This window comes from Salvia splendens, chromosome 20, assembly GCF_004379255.2.
Source record: "Salvia splendens isolate huo1 chromosome 20, SspV2, whole genome shotgun sequence".
Taxonomy (NCBI): Eukaryota; Viridiplantae; Streptophyta; class Magnoliopsida; order Lamiales; family Lamiaceae; genus Salvia; species Salvia splendens.
In genome coordinates, this window is record NC_056051.1 from 26,007,079 (window position 1) to 26,027,095 (window position 20,017).

The window sequence follows — 20,017 nt, forward strand, 5'->3', positions numbered from 1 at the left end:
ATTTTAAGTGTTTTAAACGGAAATTTTTTTATTTAAATCACAATTGTAGGATTGGTTTTTATTTACAATCTATAAAAGTTATCAATATTGCTAACTCAATACTTAATTGCTAACTACAATTAAATAATAGCCCTTAGATATTCAAATCAAGGGTCTAAATCATCAGCTTCGGAATATCAATACGATCAATAAAAAACGTCAATAAGGGTATTAAGAACATCTTCAACCATTACACTATACTCAAACCCATTTTAGTGTAAATGCTACACTAAATATTGATTTTACTCTAATAATTTATACTAAACTCAAACCCAAAAGAATATTCCCCACTCACTTACTTTTTATACTTTTCAATCATACCTATATATTTTTATCTAAATTACACACTAACCCCATGTCACTTGTCAATAACTTAAATTTAATTAAATAATATGATAAGATTTATTAATTAATATAACTATATATATAAAATCTATTATTTATTAAATAAAAAATTACATAATTTAGAAAATCTGAATACAACAAAAATACTACAAAAGTTATCACAAGGTATAAATAAGTTAACTAAAATTCAAAATTAAAATTCATTTAAATACGACAAAAATAATGTTTAACTATTGTTTGTTATACTTGATGGCGTATATAATTTGATATTATGCATTAGGCATAATATTAGTTTAAAATTAAATATTTTTTTGTCAATTTTTAAACTAAAATAAATCAATTCTTAATATTAAAATTTAAAAGCTATCAAATTATGTAGAAATTTAATAAAGGATAACTAATCAATATTAATAGACATAACTAATTAATATTTCTATTTTTTAATTTAGGAAAAAAAACGTGTGTAGCTTTTTAACTAATCAATAAAATGTGTATATACTAATATTGGCCAGCCCACTAATTAATTACCAACCAAACAATGAATTAGGTTATTTTCTATCTTCTTCTCCCAGTCGCTGGAACAGTGCCGGTAAGTTTTTGTTTGAGTAATGTTATGCCGTCATAATGTGGCCAGCCACACAATGACATTTTTGTAAATAATTATAAAAGTCAATGCAATAAATTAATAGTAATAGTTAGTGCTAAGATAATTTTACTTAATTACCCTTTTCTCAATTTTTTACTTCAAATTTAAATTTACAACATTCTCTCTCCATAATATAATATTTGAATTAAATTTATATAAAATAATTTTATAGTAATGTTTACATTTATTTTATTTATACTATTATTTATAAGTTATTTAAATATTAATGCTAAATATAATATAGTTTAAATTATTTCATTTGTAGGTGAAGCTAGATACCAATTATATAATTTTAATATCATGAATATATTTATATTCTAATTTAAAAGTAGTTATATAATACAAATTAAATAATAATATAACATAATTAAAAGAAAAAAAGAAATATGACATAAAAGAAACTTACACATACACAATATAATATTTTCAAGATTATTTATTATTAGTTGTACTCTAGTCCTTATTTATGCACATGGGTAAATTAGTCTTGAAAATTTGATACTTTTAAAATGAACTAATTTCAAGTAAAATATTATTAAATGCATAAATTTGATATTTTATGTTTATGGCTGACCACATTATGGCCATTTAGCATCACTCTTTTTGTTTCTGTGTATTTTTACTTCTCTCCCTTCCCCTCTTTCTTCCCTTTTCCTATGTTGATAAATATAAAATCATTTGGCCTTTGAACATAATAAAACAAAATCTAAAAAGTTTTTTGGTATAGTTTTAGTGCAAATCTAAATATAGATTTTTTTTCTTAAAAAACCTATAATGAGATTCGTCTAAGTCAATTTACAACAAATTAGTTGTAACTAACTTTTGAAAAATATCACATAACTTTAAAACGCATATAACTTTCTCGATTTAAATTATTTTTTCATACAAAATATATCAAATTAAAGTTAATTTCATAAGGATTATAACGAGATCTCACTTGCATATGTTCCGATGTCAAAATTAGAAAAAAAAATTAAAAAATTTTCAATTTTTTCGTAAAGCAACAAATGTCAATATATTATATAAAATATGTCAATATAATACATGTAGAATGTCATTTTTAATGTGTTGACATTCTCAAAGCATTTTGTTTATATTTTCAAATCCAAAACCCTAATTTGATAGTCTTTTTTATCTTTTTCGATTTAATTAATAAAAATTACACACGTGACAAATTTTAGATCACTGGATTTCTAAAATCTTATGGTCTTAAATTAGTTGTAGTTAGCAATTAAAGAGTGAGTTAGCAATGGATCACTCCCCATTAGAACGTTACCGTATAATATATATAAACTTCAATCTTCTTAAGCAATTTAAGGATTTTTTTAAAGCTTCACAAATTCGTTCCGTTGCAACTCACCATGATCTGGACTTTCTCATGAGACAATTGTTAATTATAGTAAAATTAGAATTGGACTCATACAATTTAGAAATCATAAAGATAATGATTTAAACACAAATTTTCCTAAGAGAAACATTTCCTACCTAACCACCACAAAAATTCAACTAATAACATAAACGAAATTCAATGACTTAAATTAAATGTTAAAACCCCCAAAAAATATCAGTGAACTCAGCTGAATTCCGATCGTCATCAATGGCGGCCGCCGCATTTCTCCGTCTTCCATCAGCATCCCTTTCCCTACCACTCCAATCCTCCCGCCCAATCTCTCCCCGCGTTTCCAAATCCCTAATTTTCAAAGTCAAGGCATCGACATCCGTTGACTACTCCTCCCCGTCGAAGCAGCCTATCTCCACAACCAATTCCGGCAGCTGGAATTGGAAATACGGCGGAAATTCCGTCAATATCCACTTCGAGCGCCTCGAGAACGGCGGCGCCGGCCTCGATCAGCCGCGGAAGGACATCCTTCTGGTGCCGACGATTTCCGATGTCAGCACTGTTGACGAGTGGAGAGGCGTTGCTGAGGAGATCGTCGGGAGGGACGGAGGCGGTATCAATTGGAGCGCGACGATTGTGGATTGGCCTGGGCTGGGATACTCGGACCGGCCGAAGCTCGATTACAATGCCGATGTGATGGAGAGGTTTTTGGTGGATTTCGTCACTGCGCCAGATAGCCCCGTCGCCGGATTCGTTGCAGGTGTGTGATTGAGTTGCTTTGATTCGTAATTGCTATTGCTTATATGATGCTTATTGTTTTGTGATTAGTTATTGTGTTTTCTTCTGTTCTGCGATGGAATAGGTTTGTGGTAGTGAGTAATTTGGGGGAAAATTTTTTGGATATAAAGAAACGAAATCTAAATTATCTAATTGCCGAAGTTAATATGATGCAGTTGTTTTGAAAATACTTAAACCAGTTTTGTATCTGTAGCTTAAAAGCCTATAATTTTGGGTTGTTTATTGCAATATTTACCGTGGATCAATGTCTGCATTTCTGCGAATTGTGTATGCTAAGGAGTCATGGTTATTGTTTGGGATCGAAAGGTCGAAGGTGAAATCTAATAACCTATGTTAGCCCTTGTTTGAGGTTGTGAGGTTTCTTTTTTTTCGGGGCTCGTTTGTTGGTTGGTAATTGGTATCACATGTTGGATTGAGAGTGGTGAAATGGAAGGGGAAAAGATGTAGATAGGGTTCGGAGATCACAAGTCATTGTAAAGGAGACAAAATTGAATAAAAGTAACAATATTTCAACAACAAAACAATTCAACTAAGTGTTTACTTTTTTGGAGCTGTTCTTTCTGTTGCATCGAAGCTCAGTTCCTTATTCAAAACTTAAAAACAACTGATAATCCAGCTACCTTTGTGTTAAGCTCCAATGCATTTCCTCTTCTGCATATTGACTCAATGGTTTTTCCAGCAGCAAGGTATAATGCATTTTCACATGTTTAGTTTGTATTTGAAATGAATTTCGCTTGATTTCCAGTTTCTGTGCTGTGCAATATGTATCTCTATGGTAAGTAAAGCCTCTAAGTTTGGAGAAATTTGTTTGTTTTCTCTTGACCAATTGGTCTTATCGGAGCATGACAACATTCAGTTCATACTCAGTGGGGGATGACATGTCTTTGAGATCACATTAGTTCATGCTTTACTTGATAGTATTTATCATTGCTCCTCTGAAATAGTTGACTCATATTGCTAAAAGAGCCAATTTTCCTATTTACATTCATTAATGCTTGCTGATTTGGGGAAATCGACCCACTTGGCATCTACATGTAATTTTGTAAAAGGCCTCCATTAACAGCTGCTGCTGTTCATTGTTTCCCACTCTGTAGGATCTCCATCATACTACTGATAGAACTTTCCGTTTGAACACTTGATCAATTTCAAATAAGGAAAGGGAGCTTGTAAGTTGTAGTTTTAGCTTCATCCATAATATACACCAACCTAGTATATTAATGCCTTGAATCCTATATTGCAAGTGCATACTATTATATATACTGAGAAATATGTGATGATGTCCCTAGGGATAATACATCCCGACGAACCAGTTTTAATTATGTGCAAGTTTGATGTGATTAGATCTAATAATGAATTTATTTGAATTGATTATATTGCAGGATTGATGAGCTCAACAGTTTTTATGAGAAGCTTAGGAGTTAGGATGTTTGATTTATCAGTCTTCCAATATTCTGTTTGTTAATGTTATCTTGAGTTCATGATGGCCATTCTTCCAGAAAAAAGTCTGAACTTTGTCTTGCAGAATATTTTAGCCATTTTCAAGAACATCAGTAGATCTACAATAAGACAGATTTTGCACCGTTTGCTTACAGCTAACGATTGCAGTTTCTGTACACAGATAACGACTATGTGGTCTTCGGAGGAGGGCATGCTGCAACGGTAGCTGTTAAGGCGACAAGAAAAGGTTCCTTGAAGCCAAAGGCCATTGCTGCCGTTGCACCAACCTGGGCTGGCCCCCTTCCCATCGTGTTTGGTAAAGATTCGAGTATGGAAACTAGGTATGAACCGACTCACACGCCTTCAGATTAAAGCCAAACCGACAATTTCTTTTCTACCAATTTTGTGAATTTTCAGGTATGGCCTTCTAAGAGGGACCTTGAGGGCTCCTGCTCTTGGCTGGATGATGTACAACGTTCTTGTCAGCAACGAAAAGTCAATCACGTCGCAGTACAAATCCCACGTGTATGCCGACCCCGAAAACGTCACCCCTGATATAATTGACAGCCGCTATGCACTCACCAAAAGAAAGGGAGCCCGTTATGTGCCAGCTGCTTTTCTGACTGGAATGCTCGATCCAGTGGGTTCCAGAGAGGAGTTTGTTCGACTATTCGCGGGACTAGAGGGAAACGTGCCAGTCCTCGTTGTCTCAGCCACGGATGCACCAAAAAGGTCAAAAGCTGAAATGGAGGCTCTAAGGGGAGCAAAGGGTGTAAGCAAATTCGTGGAAGTCCCGGGCGCTCTTCTGCCTCAGGAGGAGTATCCGAAGGTTGTTGCCGAAGAACTGTACCGGTTTTTGCTGGAGAATTTTGAATCGAAAGCTTAAAGAAACTGAGAAGAGAGGTAAATCCTCAATCAAAGACATATATACATTTCTTTAGTGTGTCATGCTCTTATGTGTGATAGTTTTTGTGGATTATAAACATAAAACATTTACTTGTAAACATTTAAAAACGTTGCATTTGTTTGCTTTGAGGCTCTTTTATTGGTCTTAAACCTGTTTTTACCTCAATCAAATTTGATATTCTGATTTATTGTGTAGAAATGGATCTTCGTGTATTCAATTGTATTTAGCAAAGATATTGATCAAGATTTTCTTTCTCGAAACAGTCGTATTCGAATGAGTGTACAAGCGAGCCCGCACAATGTGTGTTCAGACCGAACCCGGTCTTGTCTTGAACCGTTCTTTATAAAATAGTAAATTTATTACATTTAAAAATAGTAATCATATTTTAGTAAAAACAACAATATTTTTTCATCCCAAAAAGTGTAATTTTTAGTTGGAATACATAATCACTTTTATTTAGAAAAACAATAACTTTTATTCTTTAAATACATAATTAAAGGTTGATAGCTATATATGTTATGATTTCAATGTATATATGAAAATTTTCTCAAAGTCACCTTTCTCCTTAGCTAACATCCACTAAAAATTTAAGGTTTCGTGGAAATTCAGTCCCACTAAGGAAATAATTAGTGGTGCATGTATAACTTGGCCTCACAAAAATTAATACCAAAAGTTGGAAATATCGAAAATGATTGATCATTGATTCACTGGCACTATGTAGATATACGTCCAGGTTTCTTTATGAATAAGAGTTTGTGTTGCTTCTTTTTTTTTCTTGTTTCGTTTATTTTTGACTCTTATGGCTAATATGTACAATTTGGTAGGTTTTACTTGTGTCCGAATTGAAAATTTTGGCCATATATGTGCAGGGACTAATATGATTTAGATTGGTTATTTATTCTTCATTGTGGAGAATGAGAAACAACGTAGCATTAGAGAAAAAATACGTAAATATCTGTAGAGAGAATTCCTAGCTTTCTTCTACATAGTAATTGTACCGGGATAGTTCCTGCATCGGATTGGATTGCACGTGGACCTCGATAGTAGTTGATTCAACTTGCAGGATTCAATCAATCGAAGAAAACAACACAACAAGTAAGATTTAGTTCCGCTGTGTTTTACATGCTCAACTTGCAATATGATTATGAATCTAGATCTGTTATTCTTGTATGCAATTTCCGCTGCGCTCATTAGATGAATACAAGAATACCGTAACTAGTACTTCTTTGGATTCTCATTTTATTTGAACTTATTCTAGAAGCAACAAAAAAGATATATTTCGTACACCACTGTTAGTATTATTATTTTGCAGGTTTCATAAGTATTATTCTTTTATAAATTTCAAGATATAATTAATAATGGTGTCGGCCAATTTTGGGCAAATTTGATTTTCTCTATAATTCGCTTTAAATTTATTTTAAACATTTTCTCATGTATGCACGTGAAATAGCTGCAAAAGAAAATTCCAATTGGTTCCTTTAATTGTTGTCAAAATCTGCAATAAAATTGATTTTACTTTGAAGGACCACTAGGCCATACAAGAAATGAGCATACCAATCTAAATCATTTTTTTATGATATGTCTAGATATTATAAATGTGTGTGATATGATGTATCCTACATATATTGCTTTCTTGTAGTTATATATATATTACAAATTTTCCTATATGCACTGTCAAATCATGATCAAGTTATGTATATATTGATCAGTTAAACTCGTAATATATATGTATTTCACCATACACAGTTTGTAATATGTTTATGGCAATATATATGTGTATATAGATTTTAAATTTGAATAGCCTTAAACATTACACTAATTCAAAATAAAGATTATTTCCCTAAAAACACGCAACTATACAATCCGTGTCACAACTTAAAAAGGCATGCTAGCTAGTTTACTAGAACTTGATTGAATAAATTGATAAATGAGTAACACATTTATTTTGGAAATCGAAAAATGTTACAATTGATTAAGCTTGTGGAGAAACATATTTGACGATACGAGTTACACGGGTGATTTGAATGATTACTCTGGCAATTCAACCATATGAGAAAAACTGAAAAAGTATTGAAAAAGCATTGATTAAAATTTGTCCTATTTAATCAAACGAGGCGTACGTAAAAAAATATTATATTCATGTCGTTATAGTTTATTTTTCTACATTATTACACTATATATAGAGATAAATAATTTTGACCCATGGATGTTTAATGTCTTGTGTTCCTAATACAGAGGAAACTATGTAAAAATTGTAGAATTAAAATAACATAATTAGCCAAAGGACAATAATGGTACAAAAAGCTCTATAATTTAAGTGAAACTTCAATTTTCCATTAATTAGTGCATCAAATTGATAACATTGATTGCCACGTTTGCATCTTTAATAGCTTATCATATTTGTGGTGGAAAAAAAATACCAAAACCTATTGAACTGAAAATATCAAATTTTCAATATACCGTGAAATGAAATAGTATTTCGATATACCAAAATGTTAAATATATAAATATATCGTAAAGTATATTAGACTAAACTTTGATAAAGCAAAAATTCCATATGATATTTTTCTCGTACCAATATTTTCCGATTATATTTTTGGTATGGTATACCGTCTCTTCCATCTCTATTAAATAGTAGTAGTACTATTATTGTAGTATGTATAAACTAGGAGAGATAGAAGGATCTTGACTTTTGCAAACACAATAGTAAATGGAATTATGCAACTTGCTGTCCTCATTTGACTCTTCTAATGAAATAAAACCCTTTCTACATCTCACCCTAAACAAGAAACACACCTTCTCTTTAATCTATATAGTCCCTCACACTCTTCCTATCCACTTCATTTAGACTCTTGTCTCTCTCCTCAAAACACAAGTGATCATCCTAACCATCTCAAGAAAAACAAGATTTCACAAACCCTTTTTTCCAATTGAAACCCCCCCAAAAAAATCTCTCCAAAATTCAAAACTTTCTCATATGGGAAGACCACCTTGTTGTGACAAAATTGGGGTGAAGAAAGGGCCATGGACTCCCGAAGAAGACATCATCCTTGTTTCTTACATTCAAGAACATGGCCCTGGAAATTGGAAAGTTGTTCCTTCTAATACAGGCAAGAAAAAAAAAATTTAAAAAAAAAAGAAATTAATTTTTAATTTTACCTCAAATTTGGGTTAGTTGTAGAAATTAATAGGTGGGTAATAAATATTTCACCTACCCTCTTCTTGAATAATGCACTTCTTTTTCTTTTTTTTTTTCTTAAATTTTTGTTGAATTCTTTGTGGTGCAATCTCAGGTTTGCTACGGTGCAGCAAGAGCTGTCGTCTCCGGTGGACTAACTATCTCCGGCCGGGAATCAAGCGAGGAAATTTCAACGAGCATGAAGAGAAAATGATCATCCACCTCCAAGCTCTTCTTGGCAACTGGTTCATGACATTTTCACTCATAACACACGCGACCTTGCTTAGAAAAAAAAAAAGAAAAAAGGAAAAATTTATGCAAGATTCGAATCTATCTAGGGTTGATCGGAAACAAAAACCGTTGTCTGGTTTTTCGAATAAATAATTTATATTTTAAAAGTCGTATATAAGAAAAACTTCTAAACAAAAAGGAAGGAAGCTTAATCCGAATAAATCTTAATTTGCATTTTATGATCGATCGGTATATATAGACATTGTATGCTGGCATATTCGTGCATAGGTTAAATTGGATATATAATTATTGGAATAATTGTCAGAGACATAGAAATGCGAGTTTCGAGACCTCGTTATTCGTATATGTTTTGATTGTCTCTAATTTCATTTTATTGAAAAGAGAGAAGAACTCAAATGATTTTGACTTTTACTTTTTTTTGTTTCCGAATAAACTTACATTATCCGAATTAAATTGCTTTCAGATTGGCTGCGATAGCGTCGTACATACCGTAAAGAGCAGACAACGACGTCAAGAACTACTGGAACACGCATCTACGAAAGAAACTAGGGAAGATGCAATGCCACGACAACGAGTGCATCGAAAACGGCACCGCCTCGGGATCGGTTTCCAAGGGTAAATGGGAGAGGCGTCTCCAAACGGATATCCACACGGCCAAACAGGCCTTATGCGAGGCCCTCTCTCTAGACAAATCCAACACCACGACGACGACGATGTGAGCGTCGTCGTCTGTCTATGCAGCAAGCGCCGAGAACATCGCTCGCTTGCTGCAAAATTGAATGAAAGGGGCGCTGAAGGCCGAGGAGGTGGGATCGAGCGACAGAGGAGATCAGAACCCCTCGCTCGGGATCAGCTCGAGCCCGAGCGAGGGGGCGGCGACCTTCGCTTGCTCGAATTCGGATCTCTGTGGAGGATGGGAATTTGAAGGCGGATTGTGGGGAGACGCAAATGCCCTTCGGATTGCTGGATAAGTGGCTGTTTGATGGCGCAGCGGCGCAGGGGCAGGATGGGGATTTCGTCGAGATAGCCTTGAGGGAAACTGCTGATTTGTTTTGAAGAAAAAAGAATAATTATATCTTCAAAACAACTTACCCGTTTTTAATTAAGGTTTTAATGTTACTTATAATATTTTTATTTTAAGGTTTTTAGGCTCTTTGAAATGTTGGGAAAAAGAGCTAAAGAAGTGTAAATTACTCGGTAGGTTTAAAGTTCTCATAAAATAAGCTCTCTTCTTTATGTGGAGCATAAAGTGGTTGTACATTGTGCGTCATCTGTTGTACATTCTAGAAATTTGAGAATTAGGGTTTGACTTTTTGAGATTTGGGAATCATAATCGTCACCGGAGGTGTGGATGAGTAATAAATTAATCGAATCGAATCGAATCGAAATATCGAATTTAGTTTAAATTTTTCGGATATTTTGATCGAATCGAATTTCATTTTACTCATAACTTGGATTTTCGATTCAGTTCGAATGGATTTTCAGGAATCGTTAAAATTGCAATGCCAAATTCAATTAATGCTTCCTTGTTGTGTAACTATAATTAACTACGATAGAAACATATTGGTTATTTAAAAATTATACAAAAAATTAAAATAATAAATTTTCAAATTTATTATAGCTCTAGGAATCATTAATGGCCACTAGGGGGTTGGTGGGCAATAATTTAATCGAATCGAACTGAAATGAAATATTGAATTGAATTCAAATATTTCCAATATTTTCATTTGATCAAATTTTATTTTTTCATAACTTAGATATTCAATTCGGTTCAAATTTGTTTTTAGAAACAGTTAAAATCGCAATACCAAAGATAATTAACACTCCTTGGTTTTGTAACAATGATTAACCAGAATAGAAAGATATTCGTTATTTAAAGATGATTTAATAAACAAAATAATAAATCTAAATTTGTGAATCAATCCAATGTGCATATAATTTACAAATAATAAAACTAATTCATAATAGAATTCAGTAAAATCTAAAAATTAAGAGTATTATGTACATGTTTAATTTATGTACATTTATCTTTTTTTTATTTGATTGATTAAAAATTAAAGGAAACTATGTTTATCTATCACTTACTATTATTCTCGAGGTGAAAAGTCCTAGACCATATGTTGGAAAGCTAAATTGAAGTGTTCCAAAGAGGATGTAGAGTCCCAACATGTTGGAAGTGTATAACATTTATTATGGAGGGTTCCAATAAGTATAGTTCCTAGAACATTTATATCTAGAGTCCTATATAATGTATCCTCCATGTACTCTCAAATAATCAAGTAAATAAAAACATCTTTCTTCCTATCTTTCTTCATGGCATCAGAGCAGAGTAAAATCTGGCTCAGAAAAGATTCATCATAGCCAAGGAACCATACCAATCTCGGCCAAGAGGCTGAAACCGATCCCAAGCCAAATACCATACCAATCACGGCCAAGAGGCTGCCCAAAAATCCCTACACATAAAACATGTCAGGATCAGATTCCGAAGGAGAAAATAAACCCACAATCAAAACATCCAAGATGAAAACAAGCAAGCACGTCACTGTTGCATTCAAACTAAATGGGAAGAACTATCCTTTATGGGCCCGACTAATGAAAGTCGCGATAGGAAGCCGAGGAGGGTATTCCCACATCAAAGATCCACCGCCAGAACCAGAGAACCCCGGGTATGCCGAATGGGAGGAGACTGATCTCGTGGTGTTTTCGTGGATCATCGACAACGTCGAAAATGACATAATTGCCGACTTTGCTCACCACCAAACCGCAAAGGCAATCTGGGACAATCTCGCTGTAACGTTCGAAGGCAAGAAAGATCCGTATCTTATATACGATCTAGAGGATAAAGCCATCGCACTCCGCCAAGGAAGTCTGGATCTCGAAACCTACTACAGACGAATCCACGGACTGTGGATCAATGTAGATAGGTGTCGAAAACAACCGGTGGATTGTTGCGACAAGGGGGTCAAGCAGTTCCGAGAGTTCTCAAACACCATGAGGCTATTCAAGTTTCTCACTGGACTTAACCCTGAGTATGATACAATTCGAAGGGATATCCTCAAAGAGGAACCTTACCCCTCAGTCGAAGAAGCTTACGGAAGGGTCCAGAGGGAGACGGCTCGATTGAAGATCTTGCCACCGGCATCCTCGACACCTACCGAAGTTCCTGGCGTTGGAAGCGCCGATACATCATCGGGGGAGATCGGCTACGGGTACGGAGCACAGAGAGACCGGCCAATCAATCGAGGACCACCGCGACCGCCACCCACCAGAGCCAATCACCAAGACGGAGGAAGAATCGACAAAACCAAGCTATGGTGTTCACATTGCGGGAAAAACAAACACACGAGAGATACCTGCTTCCTCCGTGTGGGATTCCCCGAATGGTGGGACGATAAACAGAGGGCACGAGCACAAACGAAGTTCGCTGCCGTCGGAATCGGCGAAACAAGGCAGGGGAATCCCCAAAATCAACCCAGAGAAGGACCAAAGGAAGGACCGAATCCAGGTACCCCAAAATACCCCGGTGATAATGGCGGTGGCAGCAGTGGCGGCGGAGTTCGGGTTGGAAATTTCGTCGAGAGAACGGAAACTCAGATCGAGAGACAGAAATGGAATGGAGGCGCAGCAATAGGAGGTATCGGGTTTGGTCAAGGATCAAACCCTAGATCTATCCCTTTATTGCATTTTAATCCCCAGAATATGAAAGTCATGCAATTTAGTCCGCCACTTATTGATAATCCCAAATGTGACCCCCCAGATCTGGATATTTGCGAAACCAACCCCAAATTCCCTAGAAAGTCCGACTTACGCCCCCCAATTAGCCATATCTCCACACATAATCGGTTTACACCGTTGATGAATTTTTCCGCTGCTTTATCTGTAAAAAATACAAAAAATGTTGATAGGAAGGGATGGATTTTTGATTGTGGTGCCACAGACACTATGACACCAGAAAGATCTGATTTTAGTAATTTTAAAGAGGTTACTAAAACTTACATTAGAACTGCCAATGGGGAATTCATTACTGTAGCAGGGGCAGGAACCATAAGAATTTCCCCTACTCTTCGATTATCAAACTGTCTGTTTGTCCCTAGCCTGTCTCAGCGGCTAATGTCAGTAAGCCACGTAACAAGGGAATTAAATTGTACACTGCTAATGCATCCAACTTTCTGCATCTTACAGGATATTCGGACGAGGAGGATCATTGGGCGTGGCACTGAGGATCGAGGACTCTACTACGTGGATGGGGTAGCTCAACATGGCAGTGCGATGCTGGCTCACGGGTCCACGAAAGAGGAGGCTTGGCTGTGGCACAGAAGACTAGGACACCCGTCTCATGGTTACTTTAAACTTTTGTTCCCAAATTTTTCTTTACCTAAAGATTTTTCTTGTGAAACTTGTGTTTTGGCCAAAAGCCACAGATAGAGTTTTAAACCTTCAGATACTCGTATGAAATCCATGTTTGATTTAGTGCATGCTGATGTGTGGGGGCCGGCACCTGTTATTGGGGGTAGTGGATTTAGATATTTTGTGACATTCATTGATGATTGCACGAGAATGACTTGGATCTATTTCTTGAAACATAAGTCAGAAGTAATTGACAAATTCATTCTTTTTTTCCATATGATACACACCCAGTTCCACAAAACCATAAAAATTCTTCGTTCAGATAACGGGAGGGAATTTGTTAACACCGCTATGTCCAATTTCTTTCATAAACAAGGTCTCCTTCACCAAACATCCTGTGCTTATACGCCCGAACAAAATGGGGTAGCTGAGAGAAAAAACCGAACCATTCTGGAAATGACCCGTGCCCTTATGATTGAGTCCAACGTCCCAAAATTCCTTTGGCCAGAAGCCGTTGCAACCTCTATCTACCTCATAAACAGACTACCCACCAAAATTCTAAAAACCAAAACCCCCCTTGACATCCTTTCCCAACAAGCCCAAATACCAGAATCCCTTAGCATGCCACCAAAAGTCTTTGGATGCACTGTCTATATTCATATCCCTAAACATGAAAGAACCAAATTTTCCCCTTGCGCAACCAAATGTGTCTTCGTGGGATATGGGGTCAACCAAAAAGGGTATAGATGCTACGATCCAAACACCAGGAAAATCATCACCACCATAAACTGTGACTTCCTTGAAACCGAGTTCTTCTATAAACACCACCTTAACAGTCAGGGGGAGACATCCGAAAGTAATTATGGGGACTGTCTAAGTTGGTTTGTGCCACTTCCAAGCCACTCGATTGAGGATCCACCCGAGACAGTTGTCACTGTCGCCGAGCAGGCCCCTCCAGAGTCTCCTCAACCGCGCCCATCTGACTCTCCTTCACCAATATCCGAGGTATGTCCGGAACCAGTCTCTGAGGAAAGTTCTACAGTTAATACTAACAATGCAGAAACCGAGGATAATACTGTAGACAGTGATACCGGGAGGTATGTTCTCCCTCCACGAAGTACTCGAGGAATTCCTCCGAAGAGATACTCTCCGGAGAGGATTGGAAAGAAAAGCAGATATGGAGTGGCAAACTTTGTTCAAGGCAATCTGACGAAAATGGCCCGAGCATTTGAGGCTGCATTATATGAAGAACAGGAGATCCCGCAGACTGCTGAAGAAGCAATGAAGTACAAACACTGGAGAGAAGCTATGCTTACCGAGATGAAAGCCTTGATGAGGAATGATACTTGGGTGAAAGAAAAACTGCCAGAAGGAGTGAAGGCTGTGGGATGTAGATGGGTGTTCACTATCAAAAGAAGGCCAGACGGGTCAATCGAACGATATAAGGCCCGACTAGTAGCAAAGGGATATACTCAAACATATGGAGTCGATTATTCCGAGACTTTCTCCCCAGTAGCAAAAATCAACACCGTACGAGTATTATTCTCGATTGCAGCAAACAGAGACTGGCCTCTCCATCAGTTCGATGTCACGAACGCATTTCTACACGGTGAACTACCAAAGCCCGTGTTTATGGTTCCTCCCCCAGGGTTCACTAACGAATTTATGACTGGAGAAGTGTGCAAGCTGAAAAGAACGCTATATGGGCTGAAACAGTCCCCGAGAGCCTGGTTCGGCAGGTTCACCGAAGTAATGAAGAAATATGGGTACCAGCAGAGTAACTCAGATCATACATTATTTCTCAAAAAAAGGGGAGGAAAGATCACGTGTCTCATCATCTATGTCGATGACATGATTATCACAGGAGACGATGAAGAGGAAATAGGTGAATTGAAAAAGAACTTGTTCACAGAGTTCGAGATGAAAGACCTAGGCCTCCTCAAATACTTCTTGGGCATTGAAGTCTTGAGATCAAACCGGGGAATCTTCATAAACCAAAAGAAGTATGTGCTTGACTTGCTTGCAGAAGTGGGAATGATAGATTGCAGACCTGCCGACACTCCAATAATACAGAATCATGGATTACAAATACGTGAAGGAGGAAAGCTCACCGACAGGGGGAGATATCAGAGATTGGTAGGAAAACTCATCTACCTTTCACATACTCGACCAGATATAGCATATGCAGTAGGTGTCGTCAGCCAGTTTATGCACTCACCGCAGGAAGATCATTGGGAAGCTGCCATAAGGATCGTTCGATACTTGAAAGGAACGGCAGACCATGGGGTGCTGTTTGAAAAACATGGTCACTTGGAAGTACATGGGTTCACTGATGCAGATTGGGCAGGAAACCCGAATGATAGAAAGTCAACCGCCGGGTACTTCACTTTTGTAGGAGGAAACCTTGTCACTTGGAGAAGCAAGAAACAGAAGGTGGTTGCGTTATCAAGTGCAGAAGCAGAGTTCCGAGGCATAAAGAGTGGCCTCACCGAGATATTATGGTTAAAAAGACTCATGGCTGAACTTGGTCTTCATTCATCACAACCTTGTAAGTTGTTCTGTGATAATAAAGCTGCGATTAGCATCTCAGAAAACCCGGTTCAACATGATAGGACTAAACATGTGGAGGTGGATCGACATTTTATAAAGGATAACATTGAAGCCAAAATTGTCGAGTTACCGTTTGTTAAGTCCGAAGATCAATTGGCTGACATATTGACTAAGGCAGTGAATTCGAAGTCGTTCCGAGAAGCACTTGACAAGTTGAGTGTTGGAAATCCCATCACTTAACTTGAGGGGGAGTGTTGGAAAGCTAAATTGAAGTGTTCCAAAGAGGATGTAGAGTCCCAACATGTTGGAAGTGTATAACATTTATTATGGAGGGTTCCAATAAGTATAGTTCCTAAAACATTTATATCTAGAGTCCTATATAATGTATCCTCCATGTACTCTCAAATAATCAAGTAAATAAAAACATCTTTCTTCCTATCTTTCTTCACCATAAACTCGCTTGATTAATATGTTTTCATTTGTTTTATTTACTTCTCGAATTAATACAATTTATCTTGTTGAATTTTAAAACTATCTTGATTAGAGAATTTCAGATCGTTTTATTTTATTTTTGTGACATAATTAAATAGATATTCATGTCAAGACTTTATTAGACACTTTTGAGAGAATAGATTTAAGTAAATTTAACGTACTACATTAATTGGATCTTGTATTATTATAGGTGAAAAAGTTAGGGTGTATTTTTGTTGAATCAGTCATATTGAAAAGCACCGTAAGAATCCTGAAGATTGCAGGTATATTAATTTGACTTTGTAAGTACTACTATATAAAATTTAAATTTGTACATTTTTTATGAATGGAAAATGGCCATCCATCATCATGATCAAATAACACTATAATAGTATTTTGGCTTCAAATCACACATAATTTTTCATAATTCAAATTATGATATAATTGAAAAAGAGATATATTTGATCTTTAAATCTATTTGCCTCAATTACAAACACATATATCTTCAAATCTATTTGCCACAATTAAAAGTGGAAAAAATGAAAGAAAAAGTTGCTTGAGATTTTATAAATTGAATAAATCCCAACTAGGGTCCCATCAACTTATATGATTTTGGTATCTTTCCAAAAAAATTCTTAACATTTAATGGAAAGGAGGAATTACTCGTCGTTCAAGAGTTTTCGAAGTCACCTATTGACAATTGTTTAGAAAAACACAAAAAAACTTAGTGTCCTATCATTGCACATATTACATAAAAATTTATAAATTCTTAGATTTCTCATTATACCTTAAAGCAAACCAAATTATATTATTAGCATTAAAAAAGTTGACTTTATCATTTTCAAATAAATTATACCATTAGCACATATCTCCACATAAAAAAAAACAACTTGACCTTATCTATTCCATTTTTACTTTTATGTAATTATTACTAAAGTACAAAATCAATCCCATTTTTACTTTTATATAATTATTACTAAAGTAACAAATTATATCTCCACATAAAAAACAATAACTTGACCTTATCTATTCCATTTTTACTTTTATATAATTATTACTAAAGTACAAAATTAGTCCCATTTTATCTAAATAAATTGTTAGCTTCTTATCCTTGATAGTATGTTTTGGTTTATATATAACGATTTCCGTCAAATGTAACGGTCATTCATGTTTGACCTTATTGATAAGTTAAATATGGACCAAAAAATATTTCTATGACCAAAAGCTGACCCACTTAATATGTAAGATCAAATATGTACTGGACCACTTTAAAAGTGGTTGACCGTTAATTTTTTACGGGACCATTAAATATAAACCAAAACATATTGTTTATGAAGAAAGCTTATTACTCATTTAATGTATATACCAAAATACTTTTTGAGCAAATGAGCTAGACCAATTTGGACTTTAGTCAATAATTATGTATATAAATACTTATGCATCTTGTGTGTTTATGTTCAAGTCCTTCTCGATAGACACTATTCTATCAGTTTTATACTTAATTACTTTGTAATTTTAATTTGTAGGAAGAAAGCAATGGCGAGAAAGATAGTTGTGCTCAGATAGGAAGTTGCCCAGAAGAATGAGGGTGGAGTCGTCTACCTAGAGTGCATGAAGAACCATGCAGCTCAATTGAGGAAAATTAATTTTGAAGATAATTGTTTTGTATGTGGTATAGTAGAGATTACATAGAGTACACATATACACAAAATAAAGATTTGAGATCGAAATATTACAGAAGGATATACATGTATAGCTATGTTATTTAGAGTAAAATTGTTGAACGAAACTCAGCAATTTTTAAAAGTAGGCCTATGGTATACCTTTTTTTATTGCTACAGAACAAATAACAAAACTACATAATACTATGATTAAATTAAATGTAAAAATTAAGAGTATTATGTACATATATAATTTATGCATATTTATCTTAATTTTTTTAATTATTTGATTGATTTGAATTTGAGGAAACTATGTTTATTTGTCATTTACTTTTCAAGGTGAAAAGTCCTAGACCCTAGACTCGCTTGATTATTATATTTCCATTTGTTTTATTTACTTCTTGAATTAATTCAGTTTATCTTATTGAATTTTAAAACTATCTGGATTGGAGGATTTCAGATTGTTTTATTTCATGTTTGTGACATAATTTAATAGATAATCATGTCAAGACTTTATTAGACACTTATGGCAGAATACAATTTAAGTAAATTTAATTAGTACATTGACTAGATCTTGTATTATTATAGGTGAAAACATAGGTGTATTTTTGTCGAAAAGTTGTATCAAAAAGTGCCGCAAGCATCCCAAAGAATGCGGACACGTTAATTAGACCTTGTAAGTACTATATAAAATTTAATTTTGTACATTTTTATGAAAGGAGAATACTTATGACCATCCGTATCGAAAAGCGCCGCAAGCATCCCGAAGATTGTGGGTGCATTGATTAGACCTATTAAGTACTATATAAAGTTTAAATTTATACATTTTTACGAAAGGAGAATAATTATGCCCATCCCTTTTAATGATGAAATAACAAAGCGTCTCAAGTATCCAGAAGATTGCGGGTCCATTAATTAGACCTTGTAAGTATTATATCTCAAAGATCGCGAGTACATTAATTAGACCTTGTAAGTACTATATAAAATTTAAATTTGTACATTTTTATGAAAGAAGAATATTTATGGCCATCCATAATAAATTAATAATGATCAAATAACACTATTATTTAGTATTTTCGCTTCAAAATCACACATAATGTTTTAAAACTCAAATTAATGAAATAATTGAAAAGGAACCATATCTTATCTTTAAATCTATTTGCTCAATTTTAAACTCCTCTATTCAAAGCTATTTGCCTAAATTATAAACGTGTCTCTTTAAATCTATTTGCCGCAATTAAATCCATGGGAAAAACAACATCATCCCTAAGTTATTATCTTTCCAATCAACTCACAAAACAAAACTACATAAAACTATACACTGAAAAACAAATGCTTAACATTTAACGGAAATGAGGAATTACTAATTTATCGTTCAAGAGTTTTTGAAGTCAACTACCGACAATTGAAATAGAAAGATACAAAAAACTTGTGAGATATCATTTCACATGTAACATAAAAATTGATAAATTCTAAGATTTCTGGTTTTAACTTAGCAAACCAAATTATTATACTGTTAGCATTATATAAGTTGACCTTATCACTTTCAATTAAGTTAACACATATCTCGACATAAAGATTAAAGCCAACAACATAACCTTATCTGTTCCATTTACCTTTATATAATTATTACTACTAAACACCAAAATTAGTCTCGTATATTTGTCAAAAAAAAAACTTTTCAGTTCTAGATATAAGTGTGTTAGCTTTTGGTCCTAAGCAATATGTTTTGATTCATATATAACTGTTCTGTCAAAAGTAACAGTCATTCGCATTTTGACCTTATTGATGGGTTAAATATGGACCAAAACATAATTAAAATGTGTAGCATCAAATATGTACCAGACCACCTTAAAAGTGGTTCACCATTAATTTATCACGGAACCGTTAAATATAAACCAAAACATATTCTTTATGACGAAAAGCTAATTACACATTTAATATATCATACCAAAATATACTTTGAGCAAATGACCAATTTTGGATTTTAATGGGTGATTATGTATATAAATACATATGCATCCTTGTGTGTCAGTGTGTGTATATT

General features: G+C 34.7%; 1 protein-coding gene and 1 pseudogene across 1 annotated transcript; both read left to right on the forward strand.

Moving 5' to 3' along the window:
* The first annotated feature begins 2,530 nt into the window (after nt 1-2,530).
* LOC121781846 lies at nt 2,531-5,660 on the forward strand. Its single transcript, XM_042179548.1, has 3 exons — nt 2,531-3,129; nt 4,786-4,945; nt 5,022-5,660. The coding sequence occupies exons 1-3, from the start codon at nt 2,628-2,630 to the stop codon at nt 5,488-5,490; spliced, it is 1,131 nt and encodes a 376-aa protein (XP_042035482.1). The 5' UTR covers nt 2,531-2,627; the 3' UTR covers nt 5,491-5,660.
* A 2,624-nt stretch (nt 5,661-8,284) lies between these two features.
* On the forward strand, nt 8,285-10,312 carry LOC121781847 (annotated as a pseudogene).
* Nucleotides 10,313-20,017: the final 9,705 nt, after the last annotated feature.